The 21,196-nt window shown below is 40.3% G+C and overlaps 1 protein-coding gene across 2 annotated transcripts in view; it reads right to left on the minus strand.

Moving 5' to 3' along the window:
* LOC124554163 (solute carrier family 35 member E2A-like) overlaps positions 1-21,196 on the minus strand; it is a 156,744-nt gene that overhangs the window by 51,383 nt on the left and 84,165 nt on the right. For both annotated transcript variants that reach the window (XM_047128235.1, XM_047128234.1), the window contains exon 6: positions 12,535-12,738. In XM_047128235.1, coding sequence (XP_046984191.1) covers positions 12,535-12,738 — 204 coding nt within the window. The remainder of the gene's footprint in view (positions 1-12,534; positions 12,739-21,196) is intronic.

Raw genomic sequence — 21,196 nt, forward strand, 5'->3', positions numbered from 1 at the left:
TTAGTGTTTTATAAGCGGTCTCCTTTACAGATGAACCACATCTTCCCAAAATTCTACCAATGAACCGAAGACGACTATACGCCTTCCCCACAACTGCCATTACATGCTTGTCCCACTTCATATTGCTCTGCAATCTTACGCCCAAATATTTAATCGACGCGACTGTGTCAAGCGCTACACTACGAATGGAGTATTCAAACATTACGAAAACCTTTTTTCTTTTCATCTGCATCAATTTACATTTATCTATATTTAGAGTTAGCTGCCATTCTTTACACCAATCACAAGTCGTGTCCAAATCAGCTTGTATCCTCCTACAGTCACTCAACGATGACACCTTCCCGTACACCACAGCGTCATCAGCAAACAGCCGCACATTCCTATCCACCCTATCCCAAAGATCATTTATGTAGATAGAAAACAACAGCGGACCTACCACACTTCCCTGGGGCACTCCAGATGATACCCTCACCGCTGATGAACACTCACCATTGTGGACAACGTACAGGGTACTAGGGTTCTATTACTTAAGAAGTCTTCAAGCCACTCACATATTTGGGAACCAATCCCAAATACTCGTACCTTAGTTAGGAGTCTGCAGTGGGGCACCGAGTCAAATGCTTTCGGAAGTCAAGGAATATGGCATCCGTCTGATACCCTTCATCCATGGTTCGCAAGATATCATGTGAAAAAAGGGAGAGTTGCATTTCGCAGGAGCGATGCTTCCTAAAGCCGTGCTGATGCATGGACGGCAACTTCTCTGTCTCAAGGAAATTCATTATATTTGAACTGAGAATATGTTCGAGAATCCTGCAACAAACTGATGTTAAGGATATTGGTCCATAATTTTGACGATCTTTCCTTCTACCCTTCTTATGTACAGGCGTCACCTGCGCTTTTTTCCAGTCGCTTGGGACTTTACATTGGGCAAGATATTCGCGATAAATGCAAGCTAAGTAAGGAGCCAATACAGTAGAGAACTCTCTGTAAAACCGAATTGGAATCCCATCCCATCAGGACCTGGCGATTTATTTATTTTCAACCCCAGGGACGTCTATCATTATGTCCTGCATATGGGAATCTGTACGAGACTCAAACGGCGGTATGTTCGTACGATCCTCCTGCGTGAAAGATTTCTCAAATGGTAAATTTAAAATTTCAGCTTTCGTTTTCCTGTCTTCCGTTGCCAGGCCAGACTGGTCAGTGAGTGAGTGAGTGGATGGAAGCCTTCAACCCGCTTACCGATTTTATGTAAGACCAGAATTTCCTTGGGTTTTCAGGAAGATCTTTTGCTAACGTATGACGGTGGTAGTGGTTGTATGCTTCGCGCATCGCTCCTTTTACAGCAGCATGAATCTCTACTAACTTTTGCCTGTCCTCATTCTCCCGATCTTTCTTGTACCGCGAGTGCAACTGGAAGCAGTCTGGATCGCATAAGTTTTTTAATGTGGTGACCGGTTTCAATCTTTTTATAAGATCATCTTTGGCCCTAGTAAGACGAGTAGGTAGCCACTTACTACAGTGGCGTCCTTGCCATCATCTTTGCTTTGGTTGATAACAGTACACGATAGAGGGCTACACTGTTTAGCTTGCAGTAATTACCTTTTTACACTATATTTTATAAGCTATAAGATTTTAATGTGTTTAAGTCCTATAGATGGTAATAATGACTTACAGTAACTACCACGTTACTTTCTTAAGTGGCAGAAATGCAATTTATGTGATTGGCTATCCATGACGTTATGCTGGAGATGGTGGGCAGGGCTTCATGGGTGGCCCTCAGTTTTAAAGTGCTCAGTTTTACGTATGTAGTTGATTTTCTAATTTATTTTGACTATTCCTTGTCAGTATCTTTTGTTATTGGGCGAAATCAGTAATTGTTTCGTAACTCAAATTCTATTGTTGACTTATTAACAAATATAAATTCTGTACTAATTATAAACATTTGGAAGAACAACTAATGGCATTCTTTAAGTATTTATTTGGCTCTATTCAAAAACATGTTAGCAAAGCCAGCTCTTAATTCCAAAGTAATTACGAGTTTTGTCAAAAGTATTGTTCGCGTAACAATATCTGATAATATCACTATTTAAACAAATAATTCGGCCTAACCTCTATTGTAGAAGAAACTGTCAAAACAAGAGACTTTTTTGATATATTCAGTTAATAGAATGAGGTATATTTTAATTGTAATTGCTGTAACTTTAACGTCAAACAATGTATAGTTTCAGCACCTATTATTGTGACAATATATATAAGGGCCCGATTTTTGTCCCGAGACAGCCAGTCCACGGCCGAGTTTCGGATGAGGAACCCGTATTGGTTAGATCGAAAACAATGCATCCACTTAACTGTGAAATAAGTGTAATAGGCTGTGTGCTAAAACAGTGACAGTGTACGTTCAATATGTACCGTATTATGCAGCAAGAACTATGTGGTTACGTTTTTACTGTTTATAGATGTTCAACAGTAAACTATTGTAGCAGTATGTTGATGTTTGCTTGCAACCTATTAATGAGACAATAGTGCACTGGGCATATAACTGTATTATTGGGGGGTTGTGAACTGTGAAACGCAAATGAGCACCTGTCTGCTACATCATTTAAAGTAGTCAGTGTTGAACTTAAACCCACCTGCCCCATTTTTCAGCTAGTGTAGCAACGCAGTATGTCGACACCAAGGAAGAAATAAAGCGGGCGAATGTCACAGTGTGTATTATACAGTATTCCAGTATTCTACAGTGATCGAAAGGCCGTGGTCGTGTTGGTCACCCTGCAGGCACCATCAGACAGCGTTAATACCACAGACATACATTACTACACTGGCAAAGGTGCTTCTTTTACTGAAGCCTGAAGTTTGATGAAGAAGATGGCAGCTTCAACAAGTTTGTATATGGCACTACTAGGATTTCCTGAAATGAAATGGCTTTGTGAGCTTTACAGTTGCTCTAAACAACTTTTGCGGCAGAGCAAACATTGCATACAAGTTGAGTTGAACACAAACACTGTAGAACTGCATTATGAGAAGAACATCAAGTTACATAAATACACGTTTAAAGCAAAATTCAGAGTTCAAAGCAAACTTTAGTGTTCATAAGAACTCTCAAATGAATAACAACACTTGTTATCAATGACAAACAGCATGTTCTACTTATATAATCACTTTTGTAATGACCATATTCTTTGAAGAAAACTGGTTAAAAACACATTATCAAGCTATGTCTGCTAATAACAGATTTATTAAACCCCTTAAAATATACATAAACTACTAGCTATACCCAGTGAACTTCGTTCTGCCTCTGAAAATCTTTATATGTTATAGCTGCCCTGGCAAACGTTGTTTTGCCATATAAATTATCTCTATCATGATACAAACAATAATAATGGCTGAAAATTGTGTAGGGAGTGAGAAAAGGCTTAGGAGGAAGTCCGGCAGTATCAACCACTCTTAGTTCTAGCGTTTCTAGGGCAGATCACTCGCGCGGATTTAACAATTGCAGCCGAGCATACAAACACAGTGGCAACTTCGTGTCGAAACATGTTCGCCAGCATTATGAATAAGGCCAAGTAAGTAAAAAATTGTATGATTAAATTCTTTTATAGGAACAAAGGAGAGCATAGGAACTTCTTTGTTCCACTAAAAGAATTTGATCGTATGATATATTTCCGTATGATAAAAATCGATGCACTTGCGCTAGGCCTAAATGTCGGTTTGGTAAATGATGCGTGCTACCTAGTTAAACTTCTCAGTCTAGTTACGTCTATTCAAAGAGGGGTATTCGAGTCGTTGCTTTTGGTATGTTTTCTTCAATTACCTATCTATCGAATAGTAAAAGACTATCACTGGTAGACAGCTGGTAAGGATAACTGATCAAGTGATAATTGATCAGTTATCGACCAGGGCTGAAAATTATGATATTACTAAAATCACTATTAAAAATAGGGGGTTGGTGGTAGGATGAAAATTTAGGGTTGCATGTATTTTTTAATGCCACATCATACAAAAATAAAAATAAAAAGTTCTGTACAAAAAATAAGAAATTTTTTTTTGGGGTGGACCACCCTTATCACTTAAGGGTATGAAAAATAGATTACAAATGATTCTCAGGTGTACCGAATATACACTTAAAATTTCATCAGAATTGATCGAGCCGTTTTGGAGGAGTATGGCAACTAACACTGTGACAGGAGAATTTTATACAAAAGGATTTAAGCACTGCCAGTATTTCATATAAACAAACTATAACATAATTATGAGGTGACTTACCGAACGAAAGCGCTGGCAGGTCGATAGACACACAAACAAACACAAACATACACACAAAATTCAAGCTTTCGCAACAAACTGTTGCCTCATCAGGAAAGAGGGAAGGAGAGGGGAAGACGAAAGGAAGTGGGTTTTAAGGGAGAGGGTAAGGAGTCATTCCAATCCCGGGAGCGGAAAGACTTACCTTAGGGGGAAAAAAGGACAGGTATACACACGCACACACGCACATATCCATCCACACATACCCATTTTTCCCACGTGGAATGTTTCCCTCTATTATATCTATAACATAATTATTTAGGCTTACATACAGTACAAAAGCAAAAATACTTAAGATGTTTTTAATTATATTTGCATTAATACATGATCCTATACTTGTCTTCTCCATCTCTGTGCGAAAAGTTACAACCAGACACTACACTTGTATTGACAATTAAGTCATAATTTTAAAGGTAACATAGTCGTATTAGTTTATTCCCACTTCTTACAACCGTTTTATCAGCAAATAAACAGCTGTTTACATGTCCTTTGCACTCGCCGCCATTTTGCGATTCTAAAGTGCTGGCTTCTGAGACACCAATGATACTGTATACGGTATTGCCAGTCTAGTCATGGATGTCTGTGGTTAATACTCATTACAATTATGGTATTCTATGATGATGGAAAGTCCTGAAGTAAAGAAATTAACTGGGGATGCTGAGTCCTTGATATGCAGATAAACAAGACAGATAACTTTGCTCGCTTCTGCATGAATCCTCCTTCACAACTATGGAGCAGGCATATGCAGCCTACACATACTGTGTGTGTGTGTGTGTGTGTGTGTGTGTGTGTGTGTGTACATTTCATAATTGTGGAGCATTGAAAGCTAGCAATGTTCATTGTCTTGTTTATGTGCATATCAAGGACTCTGCACCTCAAACTATTGGGCAAGTTGTTACCTTCAATCCTTAATTTATTTACATAGTATTCTTTGTTTCCTAAAACCACTGCGATGTCATCATACATGAAAAATGAATGATAAATAAATATTCTTCTGACGTTATTCAATCTGTTCATGGTGCAAGCAATAAAGGAAACTGTGGAGAAATTTGCAGAGGGAATTTAAGTTCAAGAAGATGAAATAAAAATTTTGAGGTTCACCAATCACATTGTAAAAGAAAGGGATAGTGTGTATCATACCATGAACAGTGCGGTCATTAAAGATGGAGCCAAGCTGGGATTACGAAAGACTGTGGAAGGAAATTGGCTGTGCCCTTTCTGAAGCAACCATCCCGGTATTTGTCTGGAGAGATTTAAGGAAATCGCGTAAAACCTAAATTTTGAGGGATGAATGGAGATTTGAACTGTTGTCCTCCCAAATGTGAGTCCAGTGTGCTAACCACTGTGCCACCTTATGCAGTGATAGCCTCGTAATTGTGTCAGACACAGCAAAGAACTTGGCAGAGCAGCTGAACATATTGTACAGCATCTTGAAAAGAGGTAATAGCATCTTGAAAAGAGGTAATAGCATCTTGAAAAGAGGTAATAGCATCTTGAAAAGAGGTAATAGCATCTTGAAAAGAGGTAATAAGATGGGTAACAAGCTAAAGAAAAACAAGGACAATGGAATGTGTTGCAATTAAATCAGGTGACACTTAGGGAATATGGGAATGAGGTACTAAAAGTGTTAGATGAGTTTTGCTACTTGGGAAAAAACTAAGTAATGATGGCAGAAGTTGGGAGGCTATAAAATACAAATAGGCTTTAGCAACAGAAGAGCTTCTGAAAAAGAGAAAATTGTTAAAAGTGAATGTAAAATTAAGTGTTAAGAAGTGTTTTCTAAAGGTGTTTGCCTAGAGTGCAGTCTTGTACATTAATGAAACATGGATGATAAACAATTCAGAGAAGGAGAGAACAGAAGCTTTAGAAATGCGGTGCTAAGAAGAATGCTCAAGCTTCGATGGGTACATCAAGTAACTGATGATAGGATACTGAATCAGATTTGCGAAAAATGAAAATTATGACACAACATGGCTAAAAGAAGGGATCACTTAATACAACCCAATCTGAAGCTGGAAATAAGTTCAGCCGAAATTTTTTCAAACGCTCTAACAGTGATCAGAAAGGATACATCAAATACAGTTGGTGGTGGAGTATTTATTGCTATCAGAAGTAGTTTGCCTTGTAGCGAAATTGAAGTAGATAGTTTGTGTGAAATAGTATGGGTAGAGATTATACCTGACAATTGGACTAAACCATTAATTGGATCATTTTACTGACCTCCGACTCAGAAGATATAGTTTCTGAACAGTTCAAAGAAAACTTGAGTCTCATTTCAAATAAGTACCCCCCTCATAAAATTATAGTTGGTGGTGACTTCAATCTACCCTCAATACGCTGGAAAAATTACATGTTTAAAGCCGGCGGCAGGCATAAAACACCATCCAAAATTGTACTGAATGTTTTCTGAGAAAATTATTTTGAAAAATTAGTTCATGAGCCTACTCGAAGTGTAAATGGTTGCGAAAGCATACTTGACCTCTTAGCAACAAATAATCCTGGACAAATAGTGAGTATTGTGACGAATACAGGGATTAGCGACCACAAGGCAGTTGCTGCTAGGCTGAATACCGTAACACCTACAAGCATCACAAAGAAACGCAAAATATATCTATTTAAAAAAAGCTGATAAAATTGATCTTAATGCCTTTTTAAGAAACAGTCTTCACTCATAAATGTATAAGTGATGGTACTGATCCCCCATGGTACACTAAACGGGTCAGATCGTTGTTGCAGAAGCAACGAAAAAAGCATGCCAAATTTAAAAGGACACAAAATCCCCCAAGATTGGCAAAGTTTTACAGAAGTTCGAAATATGGCGCGTACTTCAATGTGAGATGCTTTTAATAATTTCCACAACGAAATTCTGTCTCGAAATCTAGCAGAAAACCCAAAGGGATTCTGGGCATACATGGAGCACACCAGTGGCAAGATGCAATCAATACCTTCACTGCACGATAACAACGGTGAAGTCACTGATTACAGTGCCACTAAAGCAGAGTTATTAAACACGGTTTTCCAAAACTCCTTCACCAAAGAAGACAAAGTAAATATTCCTGAATTCCAATCAAGAACAACTGCCAAGATGAGAAATGTAGAAGTAGATACCAGTCAGGTTCCTCTCAGAGTATGCTGATAAAAAAAATAGCTCCATATTTAGCAATTATATACAACCACTCGCTCACAGAAAGATCCGTAACTAAAGACTGGAAAATTGCTCAAGTCACACCAATACCCAATAAGGGTAGTAGGAGTAATCCGATGAATTACAGTCCTATATTACTAACCCCCCCCCCCCCCACAACCCCCCCCCCCCCCTCCCCCATGAACCATGGACCTTGCCGTTGGTGGGGAGGCTTGTGTGCCTCAGCGATACAGATGGCCGTACCGTAGGTGCAACCACAACGGAGGGGTATCTGTTGAGAGGCCAGACAAACGTGTGTTTCCTGAAGAGGGGCAGCAGCCTTTTCAGTAGTTGCAGGGGCAACAGTCTGGATGGTTGACTGATCTGGCCTTGTAACATTATCCAAAACGGCCTTGCTGTGCTGGTACTGCGAACGGCTGAAAGCAAGGGGAAACTACAGCCGTAATTTTTCCCGAGGACATGCAGCTTACTGTATGATTAGATGATGATGGCGTCCTCTTGGGTAAAATATTCCGGAGGTAAAATAGTCCCCCATTCGGATCTCCGGGTGGGGACTACTCAAGAGGACATCGTTATCAGGAGAAAGAAAACTGGCATTCTACGGATCGGACCGTGGAATGTCAGATCCCTTAATCGGGCAGGTAGGTTAGAAAATTTAAAAAGGGAAATGGATAGGTTAAAGTTAGATATAGTGGGAATTAGTGAAGTTCGGTGGCAGGAGGAACAAGACTTTTGGTCAGGTGAATACAGGGTTATAAATACAAAATCAAATAGGGGTAATGCAGGAGTAGGTTTAATAATGAATAAAAAAATAGGAGTGCGGGTAAGCTACTACAAACAGCATAGTGAACGCATTATTGTGGCCAAGATAGACACAAAGCCCATGCCTACTACATTAGTACAAGTTTATATGCCAACTAGCTCTGCAGGTGATGAAGAAATTGATGAAATGTATGACGAGATAAAAGAAATTATTCAGGTAGTGAAGGGAGACGAAAATTTAATAGTCATGGGTGACTGGAATTCGTCAGTAGGAAAAGGGAGAGAAGGAAACATAGCAGGTGAATATGGATTGGGGGGAAGAAATGAAAGAGGAAGCCGCCTTGTAGAATTTTGCACAGAGCATAACTTAATTATAGCTAACACTTGGTTCAAGAATCATAAAAGAAGGTTGTATACCTGGAAGAATCCTGGAGATACTAAAAGGTATCAGATAGATTATATAATGGTAAGACAGAGATTTAGAAACCAGGTTTTAAATTGTAAGACATTTCCAGGGGCAGATCTGGATTCTGAGCACAATCTATTGGTTATGAACTGCAGATTGAAACTGAAGAAACTGCAAAAAGGTGGGAATTTAAGGAGATGGGACCTGGATAAACTGAAAGAACCAGAGGTTGTACAGAGTTTCAGGGAGACCATAAGGGAACAATTGGCAGGAATGGGGGAAAGAAATACAGTAGAAGAAGAATGGGTAGCTCTGAGGGATGAAGTACTGAAGGCAGCAGACGATCAAGTAGGTAAAAAGACGAGGGCTAATAGAAATCCTTGGGCAACAGAAGAAATATTGAATTTAATTGATGAAAGGAGAAAATATAAAAATGCAGTAAATGAAGCAGGCAAAAAGGAATACAAACGTCTCAAAAATGAGTTTGACAGGAAGTGCAAAATGGCTAAGCAGGGATGGCTAGAGGGCAAATGTAAGGATGTAGAGCCTTGTCTCACTAGGGGTAAGATAGATACTGCCTACAGGAAAATTAAAGAGACCTTTGGAGAGAAGAGAACCACTTGTATGAATATCAAGAGATCAGATGGCAACCCAGTTCTAAGCAAAGAAGGGAAGGCAGAAAGGTGGAAGGAGTATATAGAGGGTTTATACAAGGGCGATGTACTTGAGGAAAATATTATGGAAATGGAAGAGGATGTAGATGAAGACGAAATGGGAGATAAGATACTGCATGAAGAGTTTGACAGAGCACTGAAAGACCTGAGTCGAAACAAGGCCCCGGGAATAGACAACATTCCATTAGAACTGCTGATGGCCTTGGGAGAGCCAGTCATGACAAAACTCTGCCATCTGGTGAGCAAGATGTATGAGACAGGCGAAATACCCTCAGACTTCAAGAAGAATATAATAATTCCAATCCCAAAGAAAACAGGTGTTGACAGATGTGAAAATTACCGAACTATAAGCTTAATAAGTCACAGCTGTAAAATACTAACACAAATTCTTTACAGACGAATGGAAAAACTGGTAGACGCGGTCCTCGGGGAAGATCAGTTTGGATTCCGTAGAAATGTTGGAACACGTGAGGCAATACTAACCTTACGACTTATCTTAGAAGAAAGATTAAGAAAAGGCAAACCTATGTTTCTAGCATTTGTAGACTTAGAGAAAGCTTTTGACAATGTTAACTGGAATACTCTCTTTCAAATTCTGAAGGTGGCAGGGGTAAAATACAGGGAGCGAAAGGCTATTTACAATTTGTACAGAAACCAGATGGCAGTTATAATAGTCGAGGGGAATGAAAGGGAAGCAGTGGTTGGGAAAGGAGTGAGACAGGGTTGTAGCCTGTCCCCGATGTTATTCAATCTGTATATTGAGCAAGCAGTAAAGGAAACAAAAGAAAAATTCGGAGTAGGTATTAAAATTCATGGAGAAGAAGTAAAAACTTTGAGGTTCACCGATGACATTGTAATTCTGTCAGAGACAGCAAAGGACTTGGAAGAGCAGTTGAACGGAATGAACAGTGTCTTGGAAGGAGGATATAAGATGAACATCAACAAAAGCAAAATGAGGATAATGGAATGTAGTCAAATTAAATCGGGTGATGCTGAGGGAATTAGATTAGGAAATGAGACACTTAAAGTAGTAAAGGAGTTTTGCCATTTAGGGAGTAAAATAACTGAAGATGGTCGAAGTAGAGAGGAAATAAAATGTAGACTGGCAATGGCAAGGAAATCGTTTCTGAAAAGGAGAAATTTGTTAACATCGAGTATAGATATAAGTGTCAGGAAGTCGTTTCTGAAAGTATTTGTATGGAGTGTAGCCATGTATGGAAGTGAAACATGGACGATAACTGGTTTGGACAAGAAGAGAATAGAAGCTTTCGAAATGTGGTGCTACAGAAGAATCCTGAAGATAAGGTGGGTAGATCACATAACTAATGAGGAGGTATTGAATAGGATTGGGGAGAAGAGAAGTTTGTGGCACAACTTGACTAGAAGAAGGGATCGGTTGGTAGGACATGTTTTGAGGCATCAAGGGATCACAAATTTAGCATTGGAGGGCAGCGGGGAGGGTAAAAATCGTAGAGGGAGACCAAGAGATGAATACACTAAGCAGATTCAGGAGGATGTAGGTTGCAGTAGGTACTGGGAGATGAAGAACCTTGCACAGGATAGAGTAGCATGGAGAGCTGCATCAAACCAGTCTCAGGACTGAAGACCACAACAACAACAACATTACTCACACCAATTTGCAGTAGGGTTTTGGAACATATACTGTGTTTGAACATTATGAAATACCTAGAAGAAAAAGATTTATTGGCACATAGTCAGAACAGTTTCAGAAAATATCGTTCCTGTGAAACACAACTAGCTGTTTATTCTCATGAAGTAATAAGTGCTACCGACAGGGGATGTCAAATTGATTCCATATTTTTAGATTTCCAGAAGGCTTTCGACACCGTTCCTCACAAGCGTCTTCTAACCAAACTGCGTGCCTATGGAGTATCGCCTGGGTTGTGCGACCGGATTCGTGATTTCCTGTCAGAAAGGTTACAGTTCGTAGTAATGGACGGAAAGTCATCGAGTAAAAGAAATAATATCCGGTGCTCCCCAAGGAAGAGTTATAGGCCCTCTATTGTTCCTGATCTATATTAACGACATAGGTGACAATATGAGTAGCCATCATAGATTGTTTGCAGATGATGCTGTCATTTACCGTCTTGGAAAGACAACAGATGATGAAAACGAACTGCAAAATGATTTAGATAAGATATCTGTATGGTGCGAACAGTGGCAATTGACCCTGAACTAAAAGAAATCTGCTAAATTTGGTTGTGTGATAAACGACACAAATCTGAAAGCTGTAAAGTCAACTAAATACTCAGGGATTACAATTACAAATAACCTAAATTGGAACAATCACATAGATAATATTGTTTGTAGAGCAAACCAAAGACTGCGATTCATTGGCAAAACACTTAGAAGGTGCAACAGGTCTACTAAAGAGACTGCTTACACCACACTTGTCCGCCCTATTCTGGAGTATTGCTGTGGGGTGTGGGATCCGCATCAGATGGGACTGGCGGATGACATAGAAAAAGTACAAAGAAGGGCAGCTCGTTTTGTATTATAGCGAAATAGGGGGGAGAGTGCCACAGACGCAATACTTGAATTGGAGTGGCAACTATTAAAACAAAGGCATTTTTTGTTGTGAAGGGATCTTATCATGAAATTTCAATCACCAGTTTTTTCCTCCAATTGCAAAATCATTCTGTTGGCACCCAGCTACATAGCGAGATCTAGTCATCATGATAAAATAACAGTAATCAGTGCTCGCACACAAAGAGGAAAGTGCTCGTTTTTGCCGTGTGCCGTTTGAGGGTAGAATGGTAGAGAGAAAGCTTTAAGGTGGTTCACTGAACCCTCTGCCAGGCACTTTACTGTGAATAGCAGAGTAATCACGTAGATGTAGATGCCGAGCTCAGACGGCTTAATTGTAACTCCATTCCCCTTGACACTATTCCACATTCACCTCCTAAATTTCATGGTTTCTTTCGAATATCTTTTAATTTTTGATAGCCTTGCCTGCTTTCTATGAGACTAGTACAAGTTTAGCTCCATCTTTCTTGCAGGAGCCTTTCAAAAACCAAATCACTGCAAAAAATTCAGGTATTTTCATTGCACCTGTGAATGTCAGTCCCTCTATCAATCACCCTGCCCACAGCTCACTCAGCATCCTGTGCAGCTGCACATTTTCACAGACAAGAAGCACTAACTAGACGCTCATAAAAGTGCTATCTCCCTCATTTGTAGCACCCGACCTCCCCAAACTGCACAGTGTTGCACAGCCTCACCTGTGTGTGACAGGGCTGATGTAGTCCATCAGCACGTATGCGGTGATGCTCTGGAAGTGGAAGAAAACGCCGTTCAGGACGAAGGAGACGAAGAGGCCCAGGTCTGTCGACCTGCGCACTCCCGAGAAGTCCACGAGGAACAGCGAGGCGGGAACCTGCACGGCGACAGACGCCACACTCGTGTAGAACTGCAGCTCGGCTGGCCTGTCAGGAAAGCACCACAGTGTGTCGTCAGAATACTGACAGAGGCTGCCCTGACTGCAGGTTGGGCAAGACTAGAATGCCAGTTGTAAATGGGTGATAACTGTAATAAATAGGACTTTACTAAATGGAACATAAATAATTAATGTAGAGTTAATTAAATGTGGGAAATTATCACTAGACCTTAAATGGTTACATTTGTATAACACATGTAGGAAGCAAACCGATGCACCAAAAACGCGGAAGAAAGTAAAAGTAATATCGATATGAGAGGAAGGAGGAAGAAATGCATGTGGAAACTAAAGAACGATAGTCTTACTTCACACACATATAAACTTTATGAAAGAATTTTAAACAAGACTGAAAACAATAATAGAAGACTTACCAGTGGAAGAACTGATCAGATTTAGAAAGGAACACTCAACAACTGATGCAGTTTTTACACTATTGGTCCTTCAAATTGCTAGACCGCGCAGATGACATGCTACAGAAGCGAAATTTAACCGACAGGAAAAAGATGCTGTGATATGCAAACGATTTGCTTTTCACAGCATTCACACAAGGTTGGCACCGGTGGCGACACCTACAGCGTGCTCACACGAGGAAAGTTTCCAACCGATTTCTCATACACAAAAAACAGTTGACCGGCGTTGCCTTGTGAAACGTTGTTGTGATGCCTCGTGTAAGAAGGAGAAATGCGTACCGTCACGTTTCCGACTTTGATAAAGGTCGGATTGTAGCCTATGGCGATTGCGGTTTATCGTAACGCGACATTGCTGCTCGCGTTGGTCGAGATCCAATGACTGTTAGCAGAATATGGAATCGGTGGGTTCAGGAGGGTAATACGGAACGCCGTGCTGGATCCCAACGGCCTCGTACCACTAGCAGTCAAGGTGACAGGCATCTTATCCGCATGGCTGTAACAGATCATGCAGCCACATCTTGATCCTTGAGTCAACAGATGGGGACGTTTGCAAGACGACATTTGCAACAGCACGCACTATCAGCTCGGAGACCGTGGCTGTGGTTACCTTTACGCTGCATCACAGACAGGAGCGCCTGCGATGGTGTACTAAACGAAGAACCTGGGTGCACGAAGGGCAAAACATAATTTTTTCGGATGAATCCAGGTTCTGTTTACAGCATCATGATAGTCGCATCCATTTTTGGCGACGACACAGTGAACGCACATTGGAAGCGTGTATTTGTCATCGCCATACTGGCGTATCACCCAGCATGACTGTATGGGATGCCATTGGTTACATGTCTCGGTCACCTCTTGTTCGCATTGATGGCACTGTTACATTTCAGATGTGTTACGACTCGTGGCTCTACCTTTCATTCGATCCCTGCGAAACCCTACATTTCAGCAGTATAATGCATGTCCGCATGTTGCAGGTCCTGTACGGATCTTTCTGGATACAGAAAATCTTCGACTGCTGCCCTGGCCAGCACATTCTCCAGATCTCTCACCAACTGAAAACGTCTGGTCAATGGTGGCCGAGCAACTGGCTCGTCACAATACGCCAGTCACTACTCTTGATGAACTGTGGTATCGTGTTGAAGCTGCACGGGCAGCTGTACCTGTACACGCCATCCGAGCTGTGTTTGACTCAATGCCCAGGTGTACCAATGCCGTTATTACGGCCAGAGGTTGTTGTTCTGGGTACTGATTTCTTAGGATCTATGCACCCAAATTGTGTGAAAATGTAATCATATGTCAGTTCTAGTACAATATATTTGTCCAATGAATACCTGTTTATCATCTGCATTTCTTCTTGTGTAGCAATTTTAATGGCCAGTAGTGTATCTTAAATCAGTTTACTGGAAAGCAGAGAGTGTTTAACGAGGTGACACATAATGCTTTTATACATTTTCAATATAGAAACACTGTGCAGAATAATGTAGCACAGTGCTATTCTTTACAGTTTATCAGCTATCAAAAGTCTGTATAAGGAAGAATTAGTAATCTTTGATATAGAAGGCATATGTACACAGCCAACACAAAGAAATGAAGTGGTGAGACAAGGCTGTAGTTTACTGCCTACATTTTATTTTTATTTTACAGCAATTTAGTTACATGAAATATTACAAAATTTGTTCCTGTATGCAGTAACTGATGTGCGAGACTTTACCATCCAGCCCTTTTAAGAGTCATTATGCACATTTTCTCTTATGTTTCTGCAGTTATTTCCAATATCATTTAGCAATGTGTAACTGGAGTCAACCCAGACAGATACTGCTCTTTCACACAACACAGGGTCAACAGAAAGTATTAGTTTGTTTCCAATTACAAACCAAATGCCAGAATGAGATTTTCATTCTGCAGCGAAGTGTGCACTGATATGAAAGTTCCTGGCAGATTAAAACTGTGTGCCAGACCGGGACACGAGCTCGGGACCTTTGCCTTTCGCAGGCAAGTGCTCTACCAACTGAGCTACCCGAGCACGACTCACGCCCCGTCCTCACAACTTTACTTCTGCCAGGTCTGGCACGCAGTTTTAATCTGCGAGGAAGTTTCACAAACCAAATGATTTTTGAAGCAGAATTTTACACGCCCTTTTGGCAGAGTGGTCCCAGATTAATCTAGGGTAATATTCACTCTATTGATATGTATTAAGAGGGATAGTAAAACACGATGACCAAAGAGTGCTCCAACCATTGAATGAGCAGCACCACTGCGCGGCGGCAGCTGTCGGTGGGGGCCAGCGTGGTGCAGTCACTGGTGGAGTACACGTTATTCTTTGTATTCTACTATCCCTGCTAATACATATTGATAAAACAAAAATAGCAACAGAATAATTTGAGATCATTCTTTTGAATGGGCATGCAACATCCTTTTGTTTGTAATAGGAAAAAAGCTGACACTATCTGTCAATGCTGGATGCTACAGGAAAGACATAATGATCAGTATTTGTCTGGGCTAGCTGCAAATATCTGGCAAAACATCAGAGAAAATGTGTCTGACAACTCTCAGGAAGGATACTTTGCATATGATTTGTGTGTGGGTTTTCTCATATAGCACTAAATAATTTTTAAATATGTCACACACATTACAGAGGTAACTGTGCGTTCTATAACAGAGATTATAATATGCAATGCGTAGCAATGTAAAGGAGTAGTTTACTTCTTTCTTTTCTGGTATTGTTATTACAGCCACAGTAATGTAAAGTAATATATGATGCAATAAAATTCATTTTGTATAAAGAATTTGATAGTTTGTGGTGGATGGTTTTATCATTCAGTCATTAGTTTTGGAAGGACTACTGTATGTCTGAATCATTATTGGTGTTCAACATCAGGCTTCCTGGAATTTTGTCTAAGCCAGAATTTTTTACCATCTGACACTCGCAACGTGTATTTCGACTTCCCATCAACTTCTTTGTGTGTATTTAAATGGCGTAAAGTCGATAGTGATGTTTGCGATTCGTGCCTTGAGACTGCATGTGATTAATTGAAAAATTTAAGCTGCTTAGACCGTGCACTGTTTTGAACTTCTTGGACGACTGTAGCTGTATGCTTGACAGACTCAAACCAAACCCAGAACAGGGCCTTGCACATATAATGTCCTCACTGACTGAGCTATCGAAGTAAGATTCACAAACCATTCTCTCAGCTTCATTTGTGTTAGTACTACACTCCTACTTTCCAAACTTCACAGTTCTCCTCTGTACAGACAAACAGATTTAATCTTCCACGAAGTTTCGACACCAGCTGTCTTCAACAATTATACTCTGGTGCTTTCTGTGATCTTTTTAAAGCAATTATTAGATGGAAAACCAATATTTGTGGTGCATCAATAGTGGCACATAATAAAAACATAGGCCAATCTTTCAAAACAGATCAAGTGAAGTGCCACAGTGGTTAGCACACTGGATTAGCATTCGGGAGAACGACAGTTCAAACCCGCATTTGGCCATCCACATTTAGGTTTTCTGTGATTTCCCTAAATCACTCTAAACAAGTGCCAGGATGGTTCCTTTGAAAGAGCACAACCGATTTCCTTCCCCATACTTGACGCCATCCGAGTCTGCACTCCGTCTCTAATCACCTCGATTTGAAGACAACCAAACACAATAAATCCTATAATATCAAGATCCACACTAAACATAAAACCAGACGTTAATCAACTAACTTGAATCTACTCCTACTTTTGAACACTAATACTCCATCCATCACCTTTACACTGGCTTCGACTGTGCTTCGGACAGTTTCAGTGAGGTGTCTGAATGTCTGTGGAGGAATGGCAACCCATTCTTCCCCAAGAGCCACAACCAGAAGAGTACCACGTGTACTGGTATGAAATGAGTGTTAAGATACAAATGTGTCAATAGGGAACATTTTTGTGAACGAACCTCAATTTTTGTTTGTTTGGCAGGTATGACAAATGTCAAAGATATTTAGTATACATCAAGTGATGGAACAAACAACATCATATATTTTCGTGTTAACAATGTCGAATTTTGTACCAGAAAGTGATGATTTGTAGGAAGCATTAATTTTTTGTTTCCATTTGAAAAAGGTGCTGCAGAGTTGCACCGAATGCTTGTCGAGGCATATGGTGATCGTGCTCTATCAGAACTAACATGCAAAAGATGGTTTCAACGGTTTAGAAATAATGATTTTGATGTAAGAAATGAAGAACGTGGAAAACCACCAAAAAAGTTTGAGGACGCCAAATTGCAAGCAATATTGGATGAAGATGATACCAAAACGGCCTTGCTGTGCTGGTACAGCGAACGGCTGAAAGCAAGGGGAAACTACAGCCGTAATTTTTCCCAAGGGCATGCAGCTTTACTGTATGATTAAATAATGATGGCGTCCTCTTGGGTAAAATATTCCGGAGGTAAAATAGTCCCCCATTCGGATCTCCGGGCGGGGACTACTCAAGAGGATGTCGTTATCAGGAGAAAGAAACCTGGCGTTCTACGGATCGGAGCGTGGAATGTCAGATCCCTTAATCGGGCAGGTAGGTTAGAAAATTTAAAAAGGGAAATGGATAGGTTGAAGTTAGATATAGTGGGAATTAGTGAAGTTCGGTGGCAGGAGGAACAAGCCTTCTGGTCAGGTGACTACAGGGTTATAAACACAAAATCAAATAGGGGTAATGCAGGAGTAGGTTTAGTAATGAATAGGAAAATTGGAATGCGGGTAAGCTACTACAAACAGCATAGTGAACGCATTATTGTGGCCAAGATAGATACGAAGCCCACACCTACTACAGTAGTACAAGTTTATATACCAACTGGCTCTGCAGATGACGAAGAAATTGAAGAAATGTATGATGAAATAAAAGAAATTATTCAGATTGTGAAGGGAGACGAAAATTTAATAGTCATGGGTGACTGGAATTCGAGTGTAGGAAAAGGGAGAGAAGGAAACATAGTAGGTGAATATGGATTGGGGTTAAAAAATGAAAGAGGAAGCCGCCTGGTAGAATTTTGCACACAGCACAACATAATCATAACTAACACTTGGTTTAAGAATCATGAAAGAAGGTTGTATACATGGAAGAACCCTGGAGATACTAAAAGGTATCAGATAGATTATATAATGGTAAGACAGAGATTTAGGAACCAGGTTTTAAATTGTAAGACATTTCCAGGGGCAGATGTGGACTCTGACCACAATCTATTGGTTATGACCTGTAGATTAAAACTGAAGAAACTGCAAAAAGGTGGGAATTTAAGGTGATGGGACCTGGATAAACTGACTAAACCAGAGTTTGTACAGAGTTTCAGGGAGAGCATAAGGGAACAATTGACAGGAATGGGGGAAAGAAATACAGTAGAAGAAGAATGGGTAGCTTTGAGGGATGAAGTAGCGAAGGCAGCAGACGATCAAGTAGGTAAGAGGACGAGGGCTAGTAGAAATCCTTGGGTAACAGAAGAAATATTGAATTTAATTGATGAAAGGAGGAAATGGAGAAAATATAAAAATGCAGTAAATGAAGCAGGCAAAAAGGAATACAAACGTCTCAAAATTGAGATCGACAGGAAGTGCAAAATGGCTAAGCAGGGATGGCTAGAGGACAAATGTAAGGATGTAGAGGCCTATCTCACTAGGGGTAAAATAGATACTGCCTACAGGAAAATTAAAGAGACCTTTGGAGATAAGAGAACGACTTGTATGAATATCAAGAGCTCAGATGGAAACCCAGTTCTAAGCAAAGAAGGGAAAGCAGAAAGGTGGAAGGAGTATATAGAGGGTCTATACAAGGGCGATGTACTTGAGGAAAATATTATGGAAATGGAAGCGGATGTAGATGAAGATGAAATGGGAGATAAGATACTGCGTGAAGAGTTTGACAGAGCACTGAAAGACCTGAGTCGAAACAAAGCCCCCGGAGTAGACAACATTCCATTGGAACTACTGACGGCCTTGGGAGAGCCAGTCCTGACAAAACTCTACCATCTGGTGAGCAAGATGTATGAAACAGGCGAAATACCCTCAGACTTCAAGAAGAATATAATAATTCCAATCCCAGAGAAAGCAGGTGTTGACAGATGTGAAAATTACCGAACTATCAGTTTAATAAGTCACAGCTGCAAAATACTAACACGAATTCTTTACAGACAAATGGAAAAACTAGTACAAGCCAACCTCGGGGAAGATCAGTTTGGATTCCGTAGAAACACTGGAACACGTGAGGCAATACTGACCTTACGACTTATCTTAGAAGAAAGATTAAGGAAAGGCAAACCTACGTTTCTAGCATTTGTAGACTTAGAGAAAGCTTTTGACAATGTTGACTGGAATACTCTCTTTCAAATTCTAAAGGTGGCAGGGGTAAAATACAGGGAGCGAAAGGCTATTTACAATTTGTACAGAAACCAGATGGCAGTTATAAGAGTCGAGGGACATGAAAGGGAAGCAGTGGTTGGGAAGGGAGTAAGACAGGGTTGTAGCCTCTCCCCGATGTTGTTCGATCTGTATATTGAGCAAGCAGTAAAGGAAACAAAAGAAAAATTCGGAGTAGGTATTAAAATTCATGGAGAAGAAATAAAAACTTTGAGGTTCGCCGATGACATTGCAATTCTGTCAGAGACAGCAAAGGACTTGGAAGAGCAGTTGAATGGAATGGACAGTGTCTTGAAAGGAGGATATAAGATGAACATCAACAAAAGCAAAACGAGGATAATGGAATGTAGTCGAATTAAGTCGGGTGATGCTGAGGGAATTAGATTAGGAAATGAGGCACTTAAAGTAGTAAAGGAGTTTTGCTATTTGGGGAGCAAAATAACTGATGATGGTCGAAGTAGAGAGGATATAAAATGTAGGCTGGCAATGGCAAGCAAAGCGTTTCTGAAGAAGAGAAATTTGTTAACATCCAGTATTGATTTAAGTGTCAGGAAGTCATTTCTGAAAGTATTCGTATGGAGTGTAGCCATGTATGGAAGTGAAACATTGACGATAAATAGTTTGGACAAGAAGAGAATAGAAGCTTTCGAAATGTGGTGCTACAGAAGAATGCTGACGATTAGATGGGTAGATCACATAACTAATGAGGAGGTATTGAATAGAATCGGGGAGAATAGGAGTTTGTGGCACATCTTGACAAGAAGAAGGGACCAGTGGGTAGGACATGTTCTGAGGCATCAAGGGATCACCAATTTAGTACTGGCGGGCAGAGTGGAGGGTAAAAATCGTAGAGGGAGACCTAGAGATGAATACACTAAGCAGATTCAGAAGGATGTAGGTTGCAGTAGGTACTGGGAGATGAAAAAGCTTGCACAGGATAAATGTTGCACAACAAACAATTTCTGATCGTTTGAAAGCTATGGAAAAAATCCAAAAGTGTGGAAAATGGGTGCCACATGAATTGAATGAAAGACAGATGGAAAACCGAAAAACCATTTGTCAAATTTTGCTTCAAAGACATGAAAGAAAATCAATTTTGCATCGAATTGTTACTGGAGATGAAAAATGGATTTATTTTAAGAATCCTAAACGGGAAAAATCGTGGGTTAGTCCTGGACAACCATCAACACCGACTGTAAAACCAGATCGATTTGGCAAGAAGACAATGCTCTGTGTTTGGTGGGATCAGAAAGGTGTGGTTTATCGTGAGCCTCTAAAACCTGGTGAAACTGTGAATACTAATCGCTACAGACAACAAATGATCAATTTGAACTACGCATTAATCGAAAAAAGACCAGAATGGGCCAGAAGACATGGCAAAGTAATTTTTTTACTCGACAATGCACTTGCATACAAAGCAAAACTGGTTCAGGATACAATCAGAACACTTGGCTGGGAGCTGCTACCCCACCCGCCGTATTCACCAACTTGGCCCCTTCCAACTACCATTTTTTTTCATCAATGGGACACGCATTGGCTGAGGAAGACTTCGATTCCTACAAAGAAGTCGAAAATTGGATATCTGATTGGTTTACTTCAAAAGATGAACATTTCTATTGGCATGGTGTCCACAAATTGCCAGAAAGGTGGTAGAAATGTT

Source organism: Schistocerca americana, chromosome 11 (assembly GCF_021461395.2).
Source record: "Schistocerca americana isolate TAMUIC-IGC-003095 chromosome 11, iqSchAmer2.1, whole genome shotgun sequence".
Classification (NCBI taxonomy): Eukaryota; Metazoa; Arthropoda; class Insecta; order Orthoptera; family Acrididae; genus Schistocerca; species Schistocerca americana.